The sequence below is a fragment of the Botryllus schlosseri genome, chromosome 9 (genome assembly GCF_051294905.1).
Source record: "Botryllus schlosseri isolate E-star chromosome 9, Bs_hap1, whole genome shotgun sequence".
Lineage (NCBI taxonomy): Eukaryota > Metazoa > Chordata > Ascidiacea > Stolidobranchia > Styelidae > Botryllus > Botryllus schlosseri.
The window spans coordinates 11,415,463-11,436,532 of record NC_137244.1 but is presented as its reverse complement, the minus strand read 5'-3'; the positions used below and the strand labels follow the sequence as shown (position 1 = coordinate 11,436,532).

Genomic DNA, 21,070 nt, shown 5'->3' with positions numbered 1-21,070 from the left:
AATTTCATTTTATTGGTGCTATCAAATCCTCTCCGAAATGGGTGGTATGTTGTTAAGACACAGTACACATTTATATGTCTCCGAAATTATGTTGCTTTTCAAAACTACCATGTCACTGATCACTATTCGTCTGTAAGCAGTCACCTTGAAATCACCTAGGCTCGTATACCGGACACGAACCCGACGTTCGCTTCGAGCTCGAACAGTAGCACCTTCCTTGAGTTAACTTCGTAATTAATGTCATGCTAATTGCAGGACTGTGATATTCTCTTTATAGTATTTAGAGTTGCGGTTTGGAAAAGTAGCAAGGTTAAGTGGAGCAATGGTATTTATCGTGGCAACCATGTTCCACAACGGAATCATCATATATGGCCCGGCGCTGGCATTTCAGGCAGGTAAGACAGCCTTTTTATACAGTTAAACATAAGAACACTTTATTTATGGATATTCCCACAAGCAAAATGCCTGTTCGTGATTTAATAGAGCATTGAGCGTTGTCTGTATTGTAATATTGAAATGCATGGTTTCGTTCAGTTACCGGATTTCCATTGTGGGCTGCTATCATTACGACCGGATTAGTGTGTACCCTTTACACCACCGTGGTGAGTTGACGTATAAGGTAGAAGGAACATTATGTTATTTTAGGATTTATATAACCTATAGGCTGCGCTACAGGCAATCCATATTTGTATTGAGGTAGGCCTATAACTGTCTCACGTGCAAGTAGAGACGTAGAAGTGATAAAATGATTACATTTGTCACGCCATCATCATATATAAATATGTATATGAAAACAGGGACAGATGTACCAGTACAGCATCGGTCTTGGTTCAGTCAAATACACTTAACATAACATTCCATCTTGCCGTACTGAAATTAAATGTCATGAGTAGGGCGATTTTTTTGGACATGTCAAAAAAAAGTCAAAATTGTAGCGTTAGATCAAAAAATGTCAAATTTTTTTGCAACCTGCATTTCGTTTTTATCGTAGATTTAGCACTGTCGGTGAACTCATCATTTGACATTTTACAGCTTGTAGCCTACTTTATAGGCCTACCGTTGTTGACCGCCCATTGTCTGCTCATTGTGAATCATAAACATTCAAATAAAACAAATAGGTTGACATGGTGTTACGCTCAACGTACCGCAATATTCTAACTGAAGAAAGACTGCGTGGGCATTGCATGGTTCTTAATATATATCAAGCAGCGCATGATGAAAAATTGTGATGTAGCCACCATTGTCAGAATGAAGCAACACGGTGTGTCACCAGCAGTGCACGCACAACTTTAGTGTTGTCAACCAACAACTGCAGCTGTTGAACGTTCTTTCTGAATTCTTGGCAAGCTACTTGGTCCATTCATGGCAAGCTACTTACTAAGGACAGACCACTTTCTACCCAAGAATGTTGGAAAGTACCTTTCGTTGTACTACAACAAATTATAATTATTTCTACCATAATACGTGATGTAACTACTAAAATTCTTCATAGTGCCAGATTTCGTTAAAATAAAGTTTTTTCATTTAAAAATTGTAAAGTTTTCAGTAAAAAAAGTTTTTTTCAGGCCAGCCAGACCACTTCGTATGGACAGACAGTTCCAACCAGAAATGAAGATAAGTAGTTCCATTTTATCATTATGTGGGAAAACACCTAATTTCAAAACGTTAGGTCAAAATATAGTCAAAATTAAGTTTTTAAGGTAAAAAAATGTCACAATTTTGAATTTTTTGGTCAAAATCCTATATTTTTGAGGTAAAAAAAATCGCCCTAGTCATGAGACTTACTGATTTACAATTAGAACGAGCAGAAATATGTGACAAATTAATTGCTTTTCAAATTGAATTTCAATAACATTCTATTCGAATCTGTATCAAAATATTTAGACAATGTAGATACTCTACATCACCACATTTCCATATGCCTTTCAATAGGGAGGACTTGAAGGTGTGATATGGACTGACGTATTTCAAGGCTTTATCATGCTTGCGGGAATGTTGGCTTTCTTGATCAAAGGCAGTGCCGATGTAGGAGGTTTTTCCAACGCTTGGAAGGCAGCGGAAAGAGGAGGAAGAATCGATTTCGTTCAGTAAACTATGATCAATAAGTACTGCTTCTAGTCTACGATTCTAACGGTGCAGTCTTCACTGTTTAGCTTCGAAACGGATCCAAGGATACGCAATACCTTCTGGAGTATCGTGATTGGTGGTATCATCAGATGGACCGGAATGTACGGAGTTAGTCAATCTCAAGTTCAGCGATATCTCAGTTGCAGAAGCGAAAGACAAGCAAAACTGTAAGTAGATCCCATACGATTGAATTGTAGCACAATCGTAAGTCCATTTCCAAATCTCAGAATTTAGAGTATAGGTGCAATAGTACAGAACCTAATATACTGGAAAGAATTTTAATCTCCAGTAAAGTCAAGCAATTGTGCATGTCACTGTCCCGATCACATTACAGAACCTTGACCGAAGTAAATTGCATATATCAGTCTTTCCAGTATAAGAATAAATGTTATCATTTTCAGATCTGTATATTTGAATGTAGTCGGACTATTCTTACTTTTCACGATGGCGGTTTTGTCGGGGGTTATTATGTACGCATACTACGAAACTTGCGATCCGCTGACAAGTCAATGCGTTCAAAGATCAGACCAGGTAATTCCGAGTTGATTTAGGCCAACCACTATGGAGTATTGACCCTTTATATTCAGCCCATCCTATGTGCTAGTAGTTTTAAACCGTATAAACCCGCCGAAAATATTAAAGTGTGCCACAGAGACACGGGGAAAACACTTGCTGTCGATATCCGATGAGATGTGAGATTAACTGCAAGTTTGCTTCGAATTACGTTTATTAGCACAGGACTTGAAGTCAGACTTCGTTATCGGTGAAATAAAAGCAGATACCGTCCCTGGTTGGGCTCGATCCACCAAACTTTCGATTAACAGTCGAATGCGCTAACCGATTTCGCCACAGAGATGTCGCTCAAATGCCTGTGAATCACGTGACGTGATGAGTTGGGGTGACAGGTGAAAATTGTGCCACTTTTTGTATTTTCTGACATTACGTGATTAATTTTCATGAAAAATTTCATTCTCAAGGTTTTATCTAAAAGAAGCCAACAACTCGACAGTTGACATAAAAAACTACCATGGAACTCAATTACCAACAAATCATGAAATTTTGGGTAGCGAAAATCGCCGCTCAAATGTTACAGTCGCCACGTAACCAGGGTAACTGTACCGCTCATGTGAGTCAATTATAAAAGTGGTATTTATAACTAAAAATGAAAGAAATTAACAACGAAAACGGGGGAAAAATTGTATGATTGCATAAAACTAAAGAAAGAGAAGTTTGGACGCTTCCAGGCTACGTCCTGTCACATTCAGGCAGTATCACCTTTGTTTCGTTCTTCATTCATTTCATCCAGATGCTGCTGTTCAGCGTGCATAACGGGTTGGGGGTTCGGTCACATGACTGAAGTATCTTGGTTGAATGGGCAGATCACGATGTAGCAAAACGAGGACACAACATTCTGTGGCGTCAAAGCTAATGACATTGTTCTGTTCTGAACAAAATTATAAATAAATTGTTCACCCCAAATGACAAATTGTATGTGGGCCATGCTCAAAGCCAGGGGATAAGAATTCAGTCAAGGGCGATCTCCTAAATGATCATTGAAGTCGACACACCAAGAGTCAATCATCTTGTGAATCACGGAAATAACCGAACCCTAAGATTCATATCACTATTTCTGTAAGGCCGTTGCCGACACATGATCAATGATCATATTATAATTGGTATGACAACAATATCTGTTCTGGTATTGAACTGTTTGCTGTTTCAAGATTTATCTGCAGTAGATAAATGTGTTATACCCAGAGCCCGAGGTGGTCAGTAACGAAGTACTTCTACTTTTATGAAGTACTCAAGTATTTTTCCTCTACTTCTGGTACTTACTCAAGTAGATCAGAATTTCACTACTTCTACTTCTACTTCGTAATATTTTGTGATCTATTTACTTACTTTTCGCTATTTTCAGTTTGTCAAGTAGAAGTAATTTATTTCCCCAATCAGGAAGATAGCCTGAGTAGTTTTGGAGCTGTTTTCACGCAATATCAACATCTAATTTTCAAAAAAATTGAGTAAAGCCCGGAATTTTCGTCGCGCTTGGCGCGCAGTGGATAAGGAATAACCAGTATGACTTCACTAAAGTATCTGTTTTAGCATACAACCTTTGAAACTTTCTAGACTAAAGACACGAAATACATTTCTGCTTTTAGAAGTAGCATTAATATTTCACTTTCAATTCCCAGTATCATATACTTTTAGTTCTAATTAATTTAAGTTCTTATATCTGGATAACATACATGTTGAAGTAAAAAAGCAAGTGTAATAATGCCTTCAATTTCCGGAAATAAAGCTACACAATATGACATTTTTACGATCCATCATATTTTTCAGTAACGTTTTCTAATCGCGCAAGGTGTGTACACCGTACCCTATACAACTTCTCCGTATTGCTCTTTGACAAAACTGTGGGTCTTATAATATGAGGGAGGGCGCGATACCATGATATTTTCTAAAACGTGCTGTTTGAGAAGACAGAAGATTGGTATCGCATTTCCATATCAATAATTGCCGCATTTTCATCCCATGATGAGGACGAATGCTTATGCAGTCGAAAATTGGATACCTCCTGGTATGCATCAATATGAACCAAGCTCGGCGCCTTTCGCATAGCTCAATCTGCACCTTTTGACAATCCATGTGAACGAATTACGATCGTCTTCATAACTACTTACTTACTTGAGTAGATTAGAAGTCAGTGAATTCTACTTCTACTTCAAGTAGTTTTAGGTTGATTATCGAAAAAGTACTTCTACTCGTACTTGAGTGGAATTTTTGACGCTACTTCTACTTCTACTTGAGTAGCCTTCTTGATTACTTTGTCCACCTCTGCCAACATATAAACAAATATATTCAGCATTGGAAAGATATTGTGACGCGAGGCAAAAGTAACAAGGTGTTTCGTACTTCTACTCGTACTTGAGTGGATTTTTTTGTCGCTACTTCTACTTCTACTTGAGTAGCCTTCTTGACTACTTTGACCACCTCTGCCAACATATAAACAAATATATTCAGCATTGGAAATATATTGTAACGCGAGGCAAAAGTAACAAGGTGTTACAATTGCCGCTGACACTCTCGACCATGATTACTGTCTAAGCATGGTACTCTCCCGGCTATGCCAATCCTAGTTTTCCCATCATCACGGTAGACTATGATAACATATTTTTCCAGGTAGGCCTACATATATTACGTTGTAACCACTTCAGGTATTATTCTTCTGAACAATTATTCCAGACCAGAAAATTTTTACTCAAGTGTCCAAAATGTCGTTTTTTCCAAATTATCCGAGGTTTGACTCAACGTAACTTCAGGTAGGCCTATTTTAGGAGACATAACTACCACATGCGCACTCAAAATATCATCGCGATTTTTTCACCCTACTGGCGATTAGATTGATTGGGATAGTTATCCCCGGTCTACCATCTAGTGGATTCAATATTCGATTGAGCTCTAGTATGATTCAAATTACGTTCAACATTCAAATCAGCTTCAGTATATTATCAGTTTATTATTAATTTCATCATTGCAAAACACCAAGATTGCGATACAATGAAAAAATAGGAAGGTTTCGTGACCAGTAAACTGCTGACGTTTCATTCCATTAGAATTACAAAGCAAAGTTAATTAACCCAAAAAAAGGCTACATTGAAATAGATCATATGATGTACGCCCTAAGCCTATACTCAAAGTCTAATTTTGGTCCGGAAACATTATTTGAAAAACAAGTAATTTATTTAGCAAAGTCTTTTCCGTTCCCAAACGCTATCACAGGCACATCTCAAGATGAAAATGCGTGAAAACGCATCACTTTTCCTCCAGGCATGCCTTGTAGCCCATGTTTGGTCGTGGCGAAGTGAGATAATTTGCCACCAAATGCCTAAAGTTCAAATTGTCGTATATATACTGGTTGGAATTGAGCCACATAAGGTGTGCAGAGTTTTTTGGAGGTATCCTTACGATTGTTTCAAGTAGTCAATAGAATTCGGCAATAGTAGTTAATTTTGAACAACCCATTTGCGTGGGCATTTAGCGGATTCGTACATCTATCGTCGGAGCTCAATGCATTACCGCACTTTTACAGTAGTATGCAATTTACTCATCACAAGATCCAGATTGACAGTACTCGTTTACTCTATTCGTTGCAGATCTATCCATTCATGATGCTTGATCTCTTCAAGGATGTTCCAGGTGCGTCTGGACTGATCCTCTCTGCGGTGTACGCCGGAAGTCTGAGGTATACCATATATACCTTTAAATATATGATTTGCTTTGCAACTACGGGCCTATATCAACATAGCATAATTTAGCAGTACGCCTTGAATTCGATTGTAGTCTTCAGTAGCCTATATGCCTATGAACTTAGCACATAGTAGGTTGATCTGCTTTCAGAGTTAAAGTTCGTGTGATGATAAACTATTTTCATTCTATTGCGAAGTATAATGCAGTTTGTAGGTGCATTCGCATTGTTTAACGAGCACAGCATTTTCAAGTTAAAACCACATAACAAGTACGATACATGTCCTCTTTTATCACCACCAAAGCATGTTCATATTCATAACCGAATCCACGTATAAAATAGACCCAATGTTAGTCATTCGTCCTCATCGACATGTAGAGTCGCATTTTTTAATATTATATGAATAAATGGGGCAGTTAACATAGAGCAATTATATAATTGACTCATCGTTTTCAAATTGTGGAAAGTCCAATTAATATAATTATCTAAGTAGGGTTACTTCGAAAGCCCTTCATCGATCGATTTAACAGAGAACTTCATAATTTCTATTATTGTATTTAATTGGTAAGTATTTCGTTGTGAAGGGGATGGAGGTGGGGGCATTATTCATAGTAACGGAGCATGCCTTATGTACAGTAGCATTGTAATCACTATGTGTTGACCAGGACCGTAACTGCCGCACCCAAAGCCTCCAATTGTGGGGGGCTTGCTCGAAGGGCTCGAAGGGCGCCGGGCGCGATTTCAAGTCTCCAAATATCTTGATTATTGGGTACTCCTCCCCCAACAAAACATACGCAAAATTTGTAAATTGGCATATCGGCGTTGGCCATTACCGCGCCACGACGCACCAAGACATGAAAAGGTTTAGGCCATGTAACATGCGACTCCAAGAAGTGTGCCAGAACGATCGGCAGCGAGAAAACCTTTGCCGTAAAGGATTGCCCTTATGCTGACCGTAAACTTCGTTATATATACAAAATACATGTAGGTTTAATTGTCCATATAGGTGCCTAAATGACTGGCGACGAATGTCTTAGCAATCTGAACCTCACAAGACAAATATACCATCCCACAGGAAAAAATTATATGCCAGTGAAGAAATACCAATCCGAAATCGTGTGATCTTTCAGTTTAGTACGTTCGGGCGATTCTATATTTTTGATATAGCAGACAGGAGGTCACGAAATAACATCACGTAACGAAGTCATACCGACGGGTCCACCTGTCCGAAGATGTTCAATTATTATTTACGGGATCTACAGTTTCAAAGACACCTCACTCTGCTCTATACCGGTAAATCTGATTGCGTGAGCAGAGAGGACAAGAAATTGATAGCAATATATATGGAATTCCCGATCTTATTGACCGATTTTATCATGAATTATCGAAAATTTTCGCGCTTCGCATTGGCTCACTAAACAGTACAACAGTACAACTATAACTAACAACGTGATGGGAGGGGGTCAGTTTATCACCCTATGGAAGCCCAAAATTCAAGTTTTTTATTTTCCTTTTTGGGGGGAGGGCTGACGAAATTCTGTTTTATTCCTGCCAACTGGTATACACCCGGAGATGGTTAATTATTATTGAGGGGTCCTACCTTTTCAAACACACCTCACCCAGGTCTACCGGTAAATCAGATTACGTGAGCAAAGAGAGGATAAAAATTGATACCAATATATTATATGCAATTCCCGATCATATTGACCTATTCAGTCATGAATTCCCCAGAAGTTCGGTTTATCACTATATGGGGGCTCAAGACCAATGTTTTGTTTTGGGAGTTGGGGGCTGACAAAGTGCTGTCATGGCCCTGATGTTGACCAGCAATCAACATGATCATTGTTCACTTTTAATAGTATACTTTTACATGCATAGTTCTTTATCGTCTGGAGTGAACGCGATGGCGACAGTAACAATGCAAGACGTCATCAAACCTATTTTCAAGGACAGGTTCACGAAAAGAGGATATTCCTGGATATCTAAAGGTAGGTATATCATCGCATGAAAGTCTTGCAATGCCTATCTTCGCTTTACTAGAACGTACATATATTTTAAAAGGACTTGTTGCTGTGTTTGGACTGGTCTGTATCGGGATGACTTTTGTCCTCGCGACCACCAGTGAACTTCTACAGGCAGCATTCAGTTTGATGGGGATGTTAATGGGATCACTTACCGGTTTCTTCATACTTGCAATTCAATTTCCGTTCTCCAATTGCATAGTAAGTGCTATTATGTTTTAGTTCCAGAGTATGTCAAATATAGGATTGAATTTCAAATATATTCGCGCGTGAAATATATGCCGACTATATGTTTACAACGTGTTTCGATGTATGCAGTGGTTTGTATACTTACGACAAGTATATTGTACAACTCGACAACTACGTTTAACAAGACCAATCACACTACCAACGTTGAACACACGATACCCACCCAAGTAAAAATATCATATTCGTTTGGAAAACTGACGTTTACCTGTGTAAAATTACCCTTTTCACTTGGAGGTCCACCGTTACCTGAGTAAAAATACCATTATCCTTTAAGATCTATCGTTTGCCCAGAGTAACAATGCATTTTCACTTTGGGATCTATCGTTTCCTAGGCTAACAAAACCCTTTTCCTTTGGAAATATATTGAAATGCATGTAAAATTAATTGCGCGTACTTTTAGATGTCTAATTCGCCTTTTAGATGCCCCGTCACGATAACTTGGTTCATTTTCCACAAAATGTTTCGAACTAGGTATTTTATCCTGCAGCGAACAGCGTGTCGAAATCGAACGGAGAGTCACTGTACCACGTTTGAGAGCGAGAGCCCTTTGTACAATGTTCCCTCTAAGCTGCACACGTGCGCAAATGCGCAGTGCTTACACGGTCTCTGCGCACAGAAAATCCAAGTTCCGCACAAAAAATCCGAAGTTACTACCTTTTTTTTAGTCCTTACGCACTGTTATCCAAGGGTTGTTGTTGTTGTTACTATTGTACATATGGTCTTCGGCTACTCTGGCTTTTTAGACCAGGTCTTAGGAGTCTGACGAATCCATTAGCGTCACAACTCTCTGCCAATGAGGATAACGAATTCAGCAACGAATAGGAAAATCCGTGGGTCTGATAACAGTTTTGTGAGCTGAAACAGTATGCCGAGATTCGCCGCTGTCGTCTTCAATCAAGTGATCGCGATGGGTCGAATAGCGTGCGCAATCAATTAAAAAGTGTTCGACCGTCTCGTCGATATCGCACGTATCGCATAAACCCGACTCGTGACATCCGATTCTGCGAAGGTGCCAGTGGAGTCTACAGTGGCCCGTTTGCAATCTTATCATATTGGATGAGATTGTTCGTGAGGATATGCTGCAGCTTGGCATGTTTGTTTGCGAAGCGAAGATCTCGCGATATTACGAATAATCATCTGATTCCTTGAATTCATCATTTCATCTTTCCTCACAGTGTTTGGCGATTTGCGATCTTACTTCCTTGATTGACAGCGAGATTTGTCCGAACTCACGAGCTGGGGTTGGGCCCGCTGCACTTCTGGCTAGCTGATCAGCCTGCTCGTTTTGACCCTCTCCTCTGTGCCCAGGAATCCACATTATATGTGTAGTTGTGTTGATCCGCGACAGATTTCTGCAAGACAGAATAATTGAGTGATTGAAGAATTCCCATACTGACGATTGGCTATGGCCCAAATGCCACTTAGACTATGATCGATGTTGATATTTTTGAAGCCGGGGCCCTTTCTACTAGTTCTTTCCATTCATTGTGAGTGCTTTCTTTCGTCGGGTCTTTTTTCTGGGCGTTTTTTGTCGCCGTAAGAACGGCGACGGCGGGGAAAGAGAAGCCCAGATAAACCTACGACGGGAACCGAGCCGGGGCCGCGAGATTGGTATGCGCTTATTGCCACCACTACGCTATGTCACCCGCCAATAAATATGCTTGGAAGCTTTTTGGTCAAAATGATTGACTATATTTCTATTTGGGAGCTACAAAATCAAATCTTCAGAATATTTCTTCGTCGTATCATGATGGATGATACAGTATTTTGTTGGGTTGACCCGACACCTCACATGAACTTTATATACCAGGGGTGGGCAAACTATGCGGCTCACCAATGCATCAATTCATAATCAGGTTAAACTATGGTTGCCATATTTAGGAAATCAGAAAAAAGGACACTTTTTCAAAATTTTCAGACTCACAATACTGGAGTAAAATCCGTAAAGCATAGTAAATTTTACCTGACTTTGTTGTTGGTTGACTGAAAAAGGTAATTTTTCCGACTCGACTCTAGAAATACCAGCCGCAACGTTACTTGAATACTGATTTTCTATATCTCAGTCGGATTTTAACCTATATTAAACCAAAATAGCGACATGCATGCGGCTCTTTCAGTCTTTGATTGCGGCTCTTTACTGATTGTATATGCGTTTCGCTATTTTGCAAGAGAGGTTTAATCTGATTATAAATTGATGCATTTGATCGCGTATTAACAATAAGCGTGTTGTTTTCGTGTTGCTTCTTTCCTGATGGTTTACGCAAGACTTAAAAATTTAGGGGATGAAGGGACTACAAGGTTAGAAATTTGCAATTGTTCTGTCGAATCGAGCCTGGTAATCAATCAATGACAAATCGTTGTGTTCAAAAATGAAATTGATAATTAATTTCGCCAGCGCAGGTCACACCAATTTTCGGGCTATAGCAAAATGTTTGATACGGATCTTCCACTTGTATTGTAAAGGCTTGCAATAACTGGATTGTTTGGCCAATAAAATCTCGATATTACCGAGCTGAAATCTTCCTTAGATTCTTATCAGCACCCGAAGGAACTGCCCGCTCTGCTTAGACGTCGTATCAGGTGAAGACGCATCGTATGTCGTATCACCAGACAATATTAAACTTGATTGGAAAGCCTACAGTTAAGTGTGACGTCATAAATTCGTATTTTTGAATTTTTGTGCTGTGGCTCTTTTAAGCCAAGATTTTTGATAAGCGGCTCGCGCATGAACCAGGTCTGCTCACCTGTGTTCTATAATATGGGTTGCGTTGTTTGGAACACACTCATGTTAAAGTTAATAACTGGGTGCAGTACTAAATTTAATATGAGCAAAGATCTCTACCGCTATCTCAGTTGATTTTCTAGTCATAGAAAGCAATAAAACAAAACCAAATACAATTATTGTCCCCGTCAGTCTCAGAGGTGAATTCGGGATCTGTACACCGGGTTCGAATCAGCTGGCATGAGGTCGTTCCCAATGGTTGTTGTAGCAACCTTGATTTGGTCCCGAAAATAGCACATACAAATATTATAGCGGTAATTAGTCGAGTGGTCCTCGGGTACGATTCAAGCTATTCCAATATTGAAGTCCAAACCGGAGAAGGCCGACCAAGCTTCGTATTCTTACCCCTTGTTTTTACTGCGGTCCTTAAAAGCGGGAGGGGGAGCCAGACCTAGGCAATATTTGAAAAGGGGCGCTGAAGGAAAAAATTAAGAACCACTGATTTATGACAATTAATCTTCACCCACATCCCCCTTCAGATTTCGAAGCAGGCATTGTGACGACATATGTGTTCAATAAGACACAATTGATCAATGACGTCAAGTCATTGTGAAAGTCATTGTGAAATATTCACCTTCCTTTTCAGGGGTAAGCAATGAGGATCCAGTAGATCAGTGCTTTTCAATCTGTGGGTTGGTACGCACTTGTGTGGATGAAGAAAAGTGCAGTGCGGATGAGAGACGTAGTGCGGATGAGTGCGGATGAAAATTTTGGCGTGGAATAATTGAAATAAACCCAATAGGAAATTCAAGTGTAGTGGCTCCACAAACTTCGTCGTTGCGACGCAATTATGAAAACTTGTTTGACTTACGACGCACCACTAATCTTGGCTTTTATCAGCCGTATTGAATTAATATTTGCGCACTACATTTACTGCTTCATCAAAAGTCTGGTTCTAAATCTGAGGGACACGCGGGACAAAATCACTAAACGTGACCTTCTGCTTTATTTCTGTGAATAATCGTCATATTTTCATGATAACGGTTGGTTAGCACAGGGGCGGGCAACATACGGTACGCGGACAAAATCCAGCCCGCGGACAATTCCTCGTCTTACATGATAATAAGACCCGCGGCCTCAGCTTACCGAAATTCCCCACTGCTTACTTACTACGTCAAATTTTAGTGAATGCATGTTACTATGTACGTGTGTGCGCAGCGTGCGAGAGTGGAGCTTACGCTTAAGCACGTCGAAGCGAGAAGACTTGCATAATCGGCATTAGCGATGCAGCCTACTCAAAACTAATGTTGTTTGTAGTAATAATGGTGTTTGTCGACTACAATGGTCATTTACACCAGGCCGATATCTCTTTATTTTAGATTCTGTAACCGCCGACTTGTAGCACAGCCGCTTCTAGGCTTTTGTAAGACACCGCTTATGCCAGTGGTTGCCAACCGCGGAGGAATTATCCCCTTAGGGGGAATTTTGAAATCATTAGGGGGGAACCCGGCTTTAGGGCTGTATCGGAAGATACACTGGGTTCACAAGATTTTTAGATTTTTATGGTATAACTGTTAAGTATGAAACTAGTTCTTTAAAATTTTTCGTTTCTTTGGCGGATTGTAAGCTAGGTGTATTTTTAAATGCCTCCCATAGATATCACACCCACTGATAAAGTGAGACTCGTGAGACGATTTAGTAGGGCCTGTGACAGCCTCTCGATCAAATGGCTACGAAGCAGGAAAAATCCGAAAAATCAATCCGAATTCAGCACAAGGCCGAATGGCGCCTAAAAAGGTTGAAAATCACTACATCAGGCGATATGTCGAGCATAGTCACATTGACAAACCCCTTGCCGATGGGAATATCACTGAATTTATTATATGTGACGATAATTTATCACAGTAAAACTGTTATTTATCACAATAAAACTGTTACATATCACAATAAAACTGTTTGTATTTTCAGGGGGCAGTCAGCGGTCTCGCTGCAGGACTCGTCTCGACCATTTGGTTCTATCTCGGCAGCAAATCGATACAAAAATCCAACGATTTCATAAGAAGATTACCACTTAGAATTGACGGCTGCTCCAATCAGTGCCAAATATCACAGCTGGACTTCGCGACCGCCAACAGTACTATGAACCTCAACTCGACGTTGTTCCTGGTTGGCGACACGACTCAGTCCGCATTTCGAACAACAGCTCCGTATGAAATGAGCAGCAACACTACGGCTGCAATGCCAATGGGAAATTATGACGACGACACTCCGTTCTATTCATTGTCTTACCACTACATCAGTGCGATAGGATTGGGAGTAACTATTGCAGTGGGAATCGTCGTGAGCTTGTTAACCTGTGAGTCAATATTTCAATAGTTTCAGGACAAGGTTACAACAATATACTATTATAAAAACCAACTCGAAATTCACGTCTACTTCCGGTAGTAGCCTATATCAAGTGCGTTCATAAGTCACATGACAATACGGCACCAGTTCAAATACCGTAGAGGACTTTAAATACATTACCTTCCCAGTCCTTATGGACCAGTGGTTCTCCACCTTTCTGTCTTCGCGGACCCCTTTTAGACCGTCACGGACACCCGCGGTCCAAGTTTTAGTTGCAAATTGGCTCAATTTATGAGCAACAGCCAACAGTCGTGAGCAGAGGTGGTCAGTAACGAAGTACTTCTACTTTTTGAATTACTTGAAGTAGATTTTGCGTCTTCACTCTACTTTTTAACTAGTTATGATTTTAGACTACTTCTACTTGTACTTGACAGTTTTCAGTTTTGTAGGCAAAAATAAGCAATGAACAACACAGTCATATTCGCAATTTATTCACTATAAGCTTTTCAACTGACCCTCATCAGTAGTGGCCGTCAGTATAATACGGAGATTGCAATTCGAAATGTTAAGATGAAATAGGTATTGTGACGTAAAAATGATATAACAACAACAACGAGAGATTTCACAAAACGAGAGCGTTAAGCAAAAATGCAATTAGTGCAATACAAATAAGCAATAATATATAGCCAGTGACGCAACACCAATGAAATACACGGAGAGAATAGAGTCGGTCCTTTTGCCGACAAAGAATCGGTTGCTCGAGTTTTATTATAGTCGATTCGAGAACCTTTAAATGGAACAGACTACGTCCACGAGCAAGAATTGAAAATCTGTTTTCGTTATACGATTTTGCACACTCTGGATGCGTAAGAAGGTGCTGACCTATTGCAGAGTTACATGCCATGGTCTGGTCATAGTCGCGCCAGAAAGGGTTACTGGTCTGCGATTGACTGTCTGAAATAGCATTGGCGTCGGGCTTTCTAATCTGCTTGTGCAATGGGCACATGTTGGTTGATTCTTTGTTGCAAACGAAGTGAAGTACGACCCACATACCGACTGTCGCAGTGGCACGCATAATTGTAAATAATACTACTCTGTTTTGTGACAGGTAGTACATCCTTCTGTGTTGCAGGAAAGAGAGATTTTGTGTATTTCATTAGTGTTGCGTCACTGGTTATATATTATCGCTTATTTGTATTGCACTAATTGCATTTTTGCTTAACGCTCTCGTTTTGTGAAATTTCTCGTTGTTGTTGTTATACCATTTTTACGTCACAATACCTATTTCGTCTTTACATTTCGAATTGCAATCTCCATATTATACTGACGGCCACTACCGATGAGGGTCAGTTGAAAAGCTTAAAGTGAATAAACTGCGAATATGAATGTGTTGTTCGTTGCAATATTCAAATTCTGTACCACAAGAAAACTATCTCCAAAAATAAGCGTAGAATACCTACTTACTTACTTACTTGCGAACCACCACACCTACTTCTATTTTAGTAGAAATTCCGGCGTTTCTTCTACTTCTACTTGAGTAGCGACAGTGACTACTTCGACCACCTCTGGTCGTAAGCAAATATTATGTGTAGGCTATAGTGATAAACAGCAGCAAAATGACTTAGAATAACATCATACTATTTATGAATTAATTGGGGTGACTTCTAATATTTCAAAGCGAATTGTGTAGCAGCATTTCTTGAAATACAAGGTCCTGTCTTGAAAATGCGCAGAAAATCCATTTCTGAAATGATTGGTGGTTGTGAATGTAATGTTAACGCATAACACTTCCGACGACACCTTTGGGTATGATCGCAACATGTATGACCCAAATATTCCGAAACAGATTTTTAATGAGCGTCCAGCCTAGTCATTTCTGTCTTGCAGCTCATCTTGAAGTTATTCTGGAATAGCAGTTATGTATATCACAGGCGCCACAGCGTGAGTGAATGGAGTTTTGCGAGCAAATATTTTTCCACAACCCAGACTAATATCTTTAAACAGCAATATGTTTGTGCGGTAGGCTATTGCAATTCAACAATTAAAATGAGTTTGCACACTGCACAGTGAAGTATTCCATCTCGGACTGCCATTCTGCCCTGAACTAGCCGTCATGAAGCGAAACTGCCTCTTGATTTTTCAAATTAAAAAATACAAATTACGAGATCAATCGTAATGCACATTTGGAGGTTTTGTGGACCCCCTTAAGTTGTTTCACGGAACCTTGAAACCGCCGGTTGAGAACCACTGTGATAAACATACTGTCTTTGACCTATTAATAGCCATTAATCGCTGTAGATTTAACATATGTGTTCTAACTTCCATCAACACACATTTCATAATCTCGAATTTTTTAATTATATCAGCAAAATTAAAAACATTTCTAGTTCATCGGTGCAGGGAAAATTGGGGGTTAACTATATAAATGCATCAGTGATAGCGCGGAGCAATCCCACAAACGCCAACATAATTCTTTAATTGCAATTTTTGGATACACTCGCATATTATTTTACATTCGCAATTTCCTGTTATAGGCGGTTGGGACAACCGGAGAAATGTCGACCCAAGACTGCTCCGACCTCCGTTCGATCACTGGCTGATTCGATGTTGTCTACCAGAAAAAGTACGATGGGTTCTTCGATTTGGAATTGAATGGGAGGACAATGTAAAAACATCTACCCATGCACGTGACGGAACTGTGAGCGAAGGCAAATGGGCAGGCAATGAGGTATAGTGCGATTTTCCAACCCGAGGAAGCGGAGTAATTTGAGTTTTTTGTTGATAATTCTCAGATTATCCTTGATTGGTGGATAATCCGCGAATAATCAACGAGATATTCATTTAACTCCGCCTCTACTAGTTTGAGTCAAAATTGTTTTGCATCGTTTTTGAAGACAACTCAACAATTTCATGGGGTTGACAGGAAAATTTGAAAATTTCTTTTATTTAATTTTCTAAATTTTTCCTGAAAACATTAAAATTTTAAATTGGCTATGCGGCGGCTTATACTTGTTAGAATTGAACCAACTTTTGTGTGTAGCCTTTTTGTAGGGTAGCCTGACAATTTCATCAGGGAATGGCTTGCATCCGGAAAAAAGTTATTTTTGAGCACACAGCAAATTCATGATCCCTGGTTTCTGGATATTTTATACTAATGTTGTATTTATGACCTCTCATGCTCTGAGCTACTGCCTACAGTGCAATCTGCAGAGTTTCTTCGAGCTATTTCCATGCTGAGTGACAGAGTGTACTGTAATTACTCCACAATGATAACTTTGTTTCGTCATTGTTCATTCCACCAGAGTGAAGTCATCCAGAACGCAGGATTTAGACCTATCGCCCGAGCGACGGAAGTCGAAGAGGAATAGAATCTCGTAAACATTTCTACCTACACTACCAACACCGTCTAAATAGAATATTGTACAAAGAGGACTATTGTAATAAGTATATCGCTATAGAGGACTAGTGCTAAGTTTCGTGTTCTGAAAGGACATAGTAGGCTATGTGTCATTGTTGACCGATGAGGCTTAAACAATGCGAATTTACGATCACACAATCTACTATGAAATTGGTTTTAGTTAGGCCATGCATTGTTCGAATGTGAACCATAATAGCAACTGCCGTTGCATTTCTCCCGATATTTCCAGTTGGAAAGTCACACTTAGATATCACGCGAATGCACCAGTCAACAATTGTGCTCATAGTTATTTATACGCAGAGATGGTTAATAACTGAATATAATAATACTTTGCTGATATACTCAAGTGTATTCTCTACTTACAGCCAGACTTGGATCAATTGAAACTAGTAATTGAACTGAATGTATTAAAGTACATTTTTATGTAATTGTAATCGTCATTATAGCATTTTGATTTTGTGTAATTGCAATTGTAATTTGATAAAATTTTTGACAGTACATTGGTATTGAAACCTGACAACCGCAACATAAAATAGTTAAGCCTATTTACATATATGTGCTAGCCGTGGCTCGTTAACTAGATAGGCTGATTCAGCCATGTTAAACTGTTTCCCATACTTCAGTAGCAACAGAACACTTCGTAAATTACAATACAGTTTTAATCTTAATATTTCAAAAATGGATGAACAGCAAATATACTCTTCCAAACCCTGTACTGAACCATTTCCCACACCATTGTCCACCACACCACACAAGTTTTTTCAAATCTTTGACCAGTACTGCGGCTTGCTGCAACAATTGCAAAAATAAATTCAAGTTTTCAACAAAGGCTTCATCAAACTGGATCACGCATTTTAATAGATTTTCTTCCAATCTTACCCCAAATCTTAGCCAAATTTAGCGGGCCAGACAATTTTTTCGCCCTAATGTTCCTCAATTGCAATCCAACTGTTTTGGCAAGTGAAAATGTATTTTGCAATAATAATAATAATAATAATGAATTTTGTAATTTGTAGTTATCAGGCGCTTCTTTCCTTTTGCATTTATTTTCAATTTTACACACGTTACCACTATCATCCTTATCTTTGATGCCTTACCAATTACAATTCATTTGCCTTACTCAGCTCTGTGTATTCGTTTGATTACATTTCATTACCCGTCTTGTAGCCTATTCGTTGTTAGTCGTTGCCAGTCGCTCAAACTTTTGGTTGTTAACAGTCGCTTATATTGTTTTTCTGGGTTTGTATTTTTCAGTTCTCATGATTGGGAATAGTTCGAAAGCGTTCAAGTTTTTATTCTAAGTGAAGGGCATGTGACGTATCACGATTGAAACATGAATAGCTTGTGATTGTTGCTAATCACGTCTCTATGGTTGTCAAAGAGCATCTCTCTACAGAAGTTGAATTTATGATTTATCAATTACATGTTTAAGAGTGATTGTATTTTTAATTTGATATTTTTAGCATAGAGTAATTGTAATTGTATTTGAAACATGAAAGGGCGTAATTGTAATTGAAAGATAGATAGATAGATGTGCCAGAACGATTACTATTTATTTGTACAAGGACTATGACATAAACTAGACATTCGTGAACAAGGAAGAGATATATTATACCAGGTCCGATCCAAACACATTTGAGTGTGAGCATACTTTTTGACGTGAGTTCAGTAACGAAATCGTTGCTGAGCATAGATAATCACTACTCGACAGCGAAGGATCTGGTCTCCATCCCTTAATTATAAACTCCAGATTCTAGGACAAGCAAGTGTAATTTTTGGATTTCAATTTTTTTGTTATTTTGTTTTATTTTCCAACGTCGATGGGAGCTGCAAGTATTGACTAGCTGGGAGCCACGGTTGAGAATCACTGAACTAGAGAGGATTTTCAAGTTAATTAGATCTCTCAAAAATCCTCTAAAACTTATGCTGGTTTACGAAATACTTTTTGAGTCCCCTTCGAGCTCACTCCCCACCCTATTGGGAAATTTGGGGTGCGATAAATTTACCTCTATAAAAATGAGAGATGGGTACATTATGAGTAGGGCAATTTTTTTTTGACCTAAAAAACGGAAGTTTTTGACCTAAAAAATCTAAATTTTGACCTTTTTTGACCTAAAAAAAAACTGAAATTTGACCAAATTTTGACCTCACGTATGCAAATTAGGTGTTTTCGCATATAATGTTAAAATTGTACTACTTATCTTCATTTCTGGTTGGAACTGTCTGTCCTTACAAAGTATATTGGCCTGAAAAAAACGTTTTTGGCTCAAAAACTGACAGATTTTTACATGAAAAACTAGTATTTTAACGAAATCTGGCCCTATGAAGAATTCCAGTAGTTACATTACGTATTCTGGTGGAAATAATTAAAATTTGTTGTTGTACAACGAAAGATCCTTTCCTACATTCTCGGGTAGAAAGTGTCCGTCCTTACTACGTAGCTTGCCAAGAACGGAGAAAGAACGTTCAACAGCAGCATTTGTTGGCTGACAACACTCAAGTTGTGTGCACACTGCTGGTGACAAACCGTGTTGCTTCATTTTGACAATGTTGTCTATATCACAATTTTTCAGCTTGCGCTTCTTGATATAAGAACCATGCAATGTCCAAGCAGTCTCGCTTCAGCTAGGATATTGCGGTACGTTGACCATAAAACCATGTCACTATTTGTTTCATTTGACAATTTATGATTCACAATGAGCAGACGATGGTCCGTTTACAACGGTAGGCCTATAAAGTAGGCTACAAGCTGTAAAATATCAAATGATAAGTTCACCGACAGCGCAAAATCTACGATACAAACGAAATGCAGAGGTCAAAAAATGTTTGACTTTGTAAACAATTTTGACAAATTTTGACCTAACGCTACAATTTTGACCTAATTTTGACTTTTTTTGACATGTCAAAAAAAAATTGCCCTGATTATGAGTTAACAAGCAAATGACGCATCTTTTTTGAAGGGAGTTTGTTATTTCATTAGGCCTTTTCAGCGCAATCGATATATTGTCTTCCAACATAGCTTGTAAGATGCAAAATAAATGTAATCGTGATTACTTTCCAATGTAATCGTAATCGACTACTTCCTGATTTTGCTGTGATCGTAATCATAATCGTAATCGCCTCATTCAGAAGTGATCGTAATCGCAATAGCAGCCTATTTGTTTCATTTGACCGTTTATGATTCACAATGAGCAGACAATGGGCTGTCAACAACGGTAGGCCTATAAAGTAGGCTGCAAGATTAAAATTAACAAATGATGAGTTCACGGACAGTGCAAAATCTACGATACAAACGAAATGGAAAATTTAAAAAAATTCTGACTTTGTCAACAATTTTGACAAATTTTGAACTAACGCTACAATTTCGACCACATTTTGCCTTATTTCGACATGTCAAAAACAATCGCCCTAGTCATTACTAGGGCAAGTTTTTGTTGCAGCAAAATCCGTGGTAAATTGTTGATAGTTGCACTAAAAAGTTGCATTTATCCTTCAGAAAAGTTGCATTTATGAACAAGTTCCCTGAAATTATTAGGGTATGAGATAATCGAACCGATCCATATCCAAGGCACTGTAACAAAACTCAGTGTTGATGATTTCAACGAAATCAATAGCCTGAAAAAAATTGACCCGGTGGAAATATACTGTTCGGCGTTCTAGCCTAAATGTACGTCAAATGAGAAAGGACCACAGATTTGAACGACAGTGAAATAAGCAAGCGATCTTTTTGCTTATAGTGCCAAATATTTCCGATAAAAAGTTAGTTGTATGAAAAATCGACAAAAAGTTGCATAAAGTTTCATAAAAGATCGAAAAAGTCGGGAAAAGTTGCATGAAAAAAATGGAGAAAGGTTGCAAAATGTTGCAATATGAGATTCCTCCAAACAGCTTAATACACCATACTACATAACTTCGGAGTATTTAGGAAGCTACCGAAAGCT

The 21,070-nt window shown here is 38.9% G+C and overlaps 1 protein-coding gene across 1 annotated transcript; it reads left to right on the top strand.

Moving 5' to 3' along the window:
• Window positions 1-282: 282 nt before the first annotated feature.
• LOC145446538 (sodium-coupled monocarboxylate transporter 1-like) lies at window positions 283-18,066 on the top strand. Its single transcript, XM_080324874.1, has 11 exons — window positions 283-395; window positions 535-602; window positions 1,933-2,087; window positions 2,154-2,294; window positions 2,529-2,658; window positions 6,282-6,370; window positions 8,252-8,361; window positions 8,435-8,595; window positions 13,334-13,721; window positions 16,246-16,439; window positions 17,014-18,066. The coding sequence occupies exons 1-11, from the start codon at window positions 323-325 to the stop codon at window positions 17,077-17,079; spliced, it is 1,575 nt and encodes a 524-aa protein (XP_080181000.1). The 5' UTR covers window positions 283-322; the 3' UTR covers window positions 17,080-18,066.
• The last annotated feature ends 3,004 nt before the right edge of the window (window positions 18,067-21,070 follow it).

Bases quoted from the DNA above. Each gene is read 5' to 3' on its own strand.
- LOC145446538 (XM_080324874.1), top strand. From the start codon at position 323: ATGGTATTTATCGTGGCAACCATGTTCCACAACGGAATCATCATATAT. The intron at 603-1,932 runs GTGAGTTGACGT...GCCTTTCAATAG, and splicing joins GTACCCTTTACACCACCGTG to GGAGGACTTGAAGGTGTGAT. The intron at 8,596-13,333 runs GTAAGTGCTATT...TTGTATTTTCAG, and splicing joins TTCCGTTCTCCAATTGCATA to GGGGCAGTCAGCGGTCTCGC.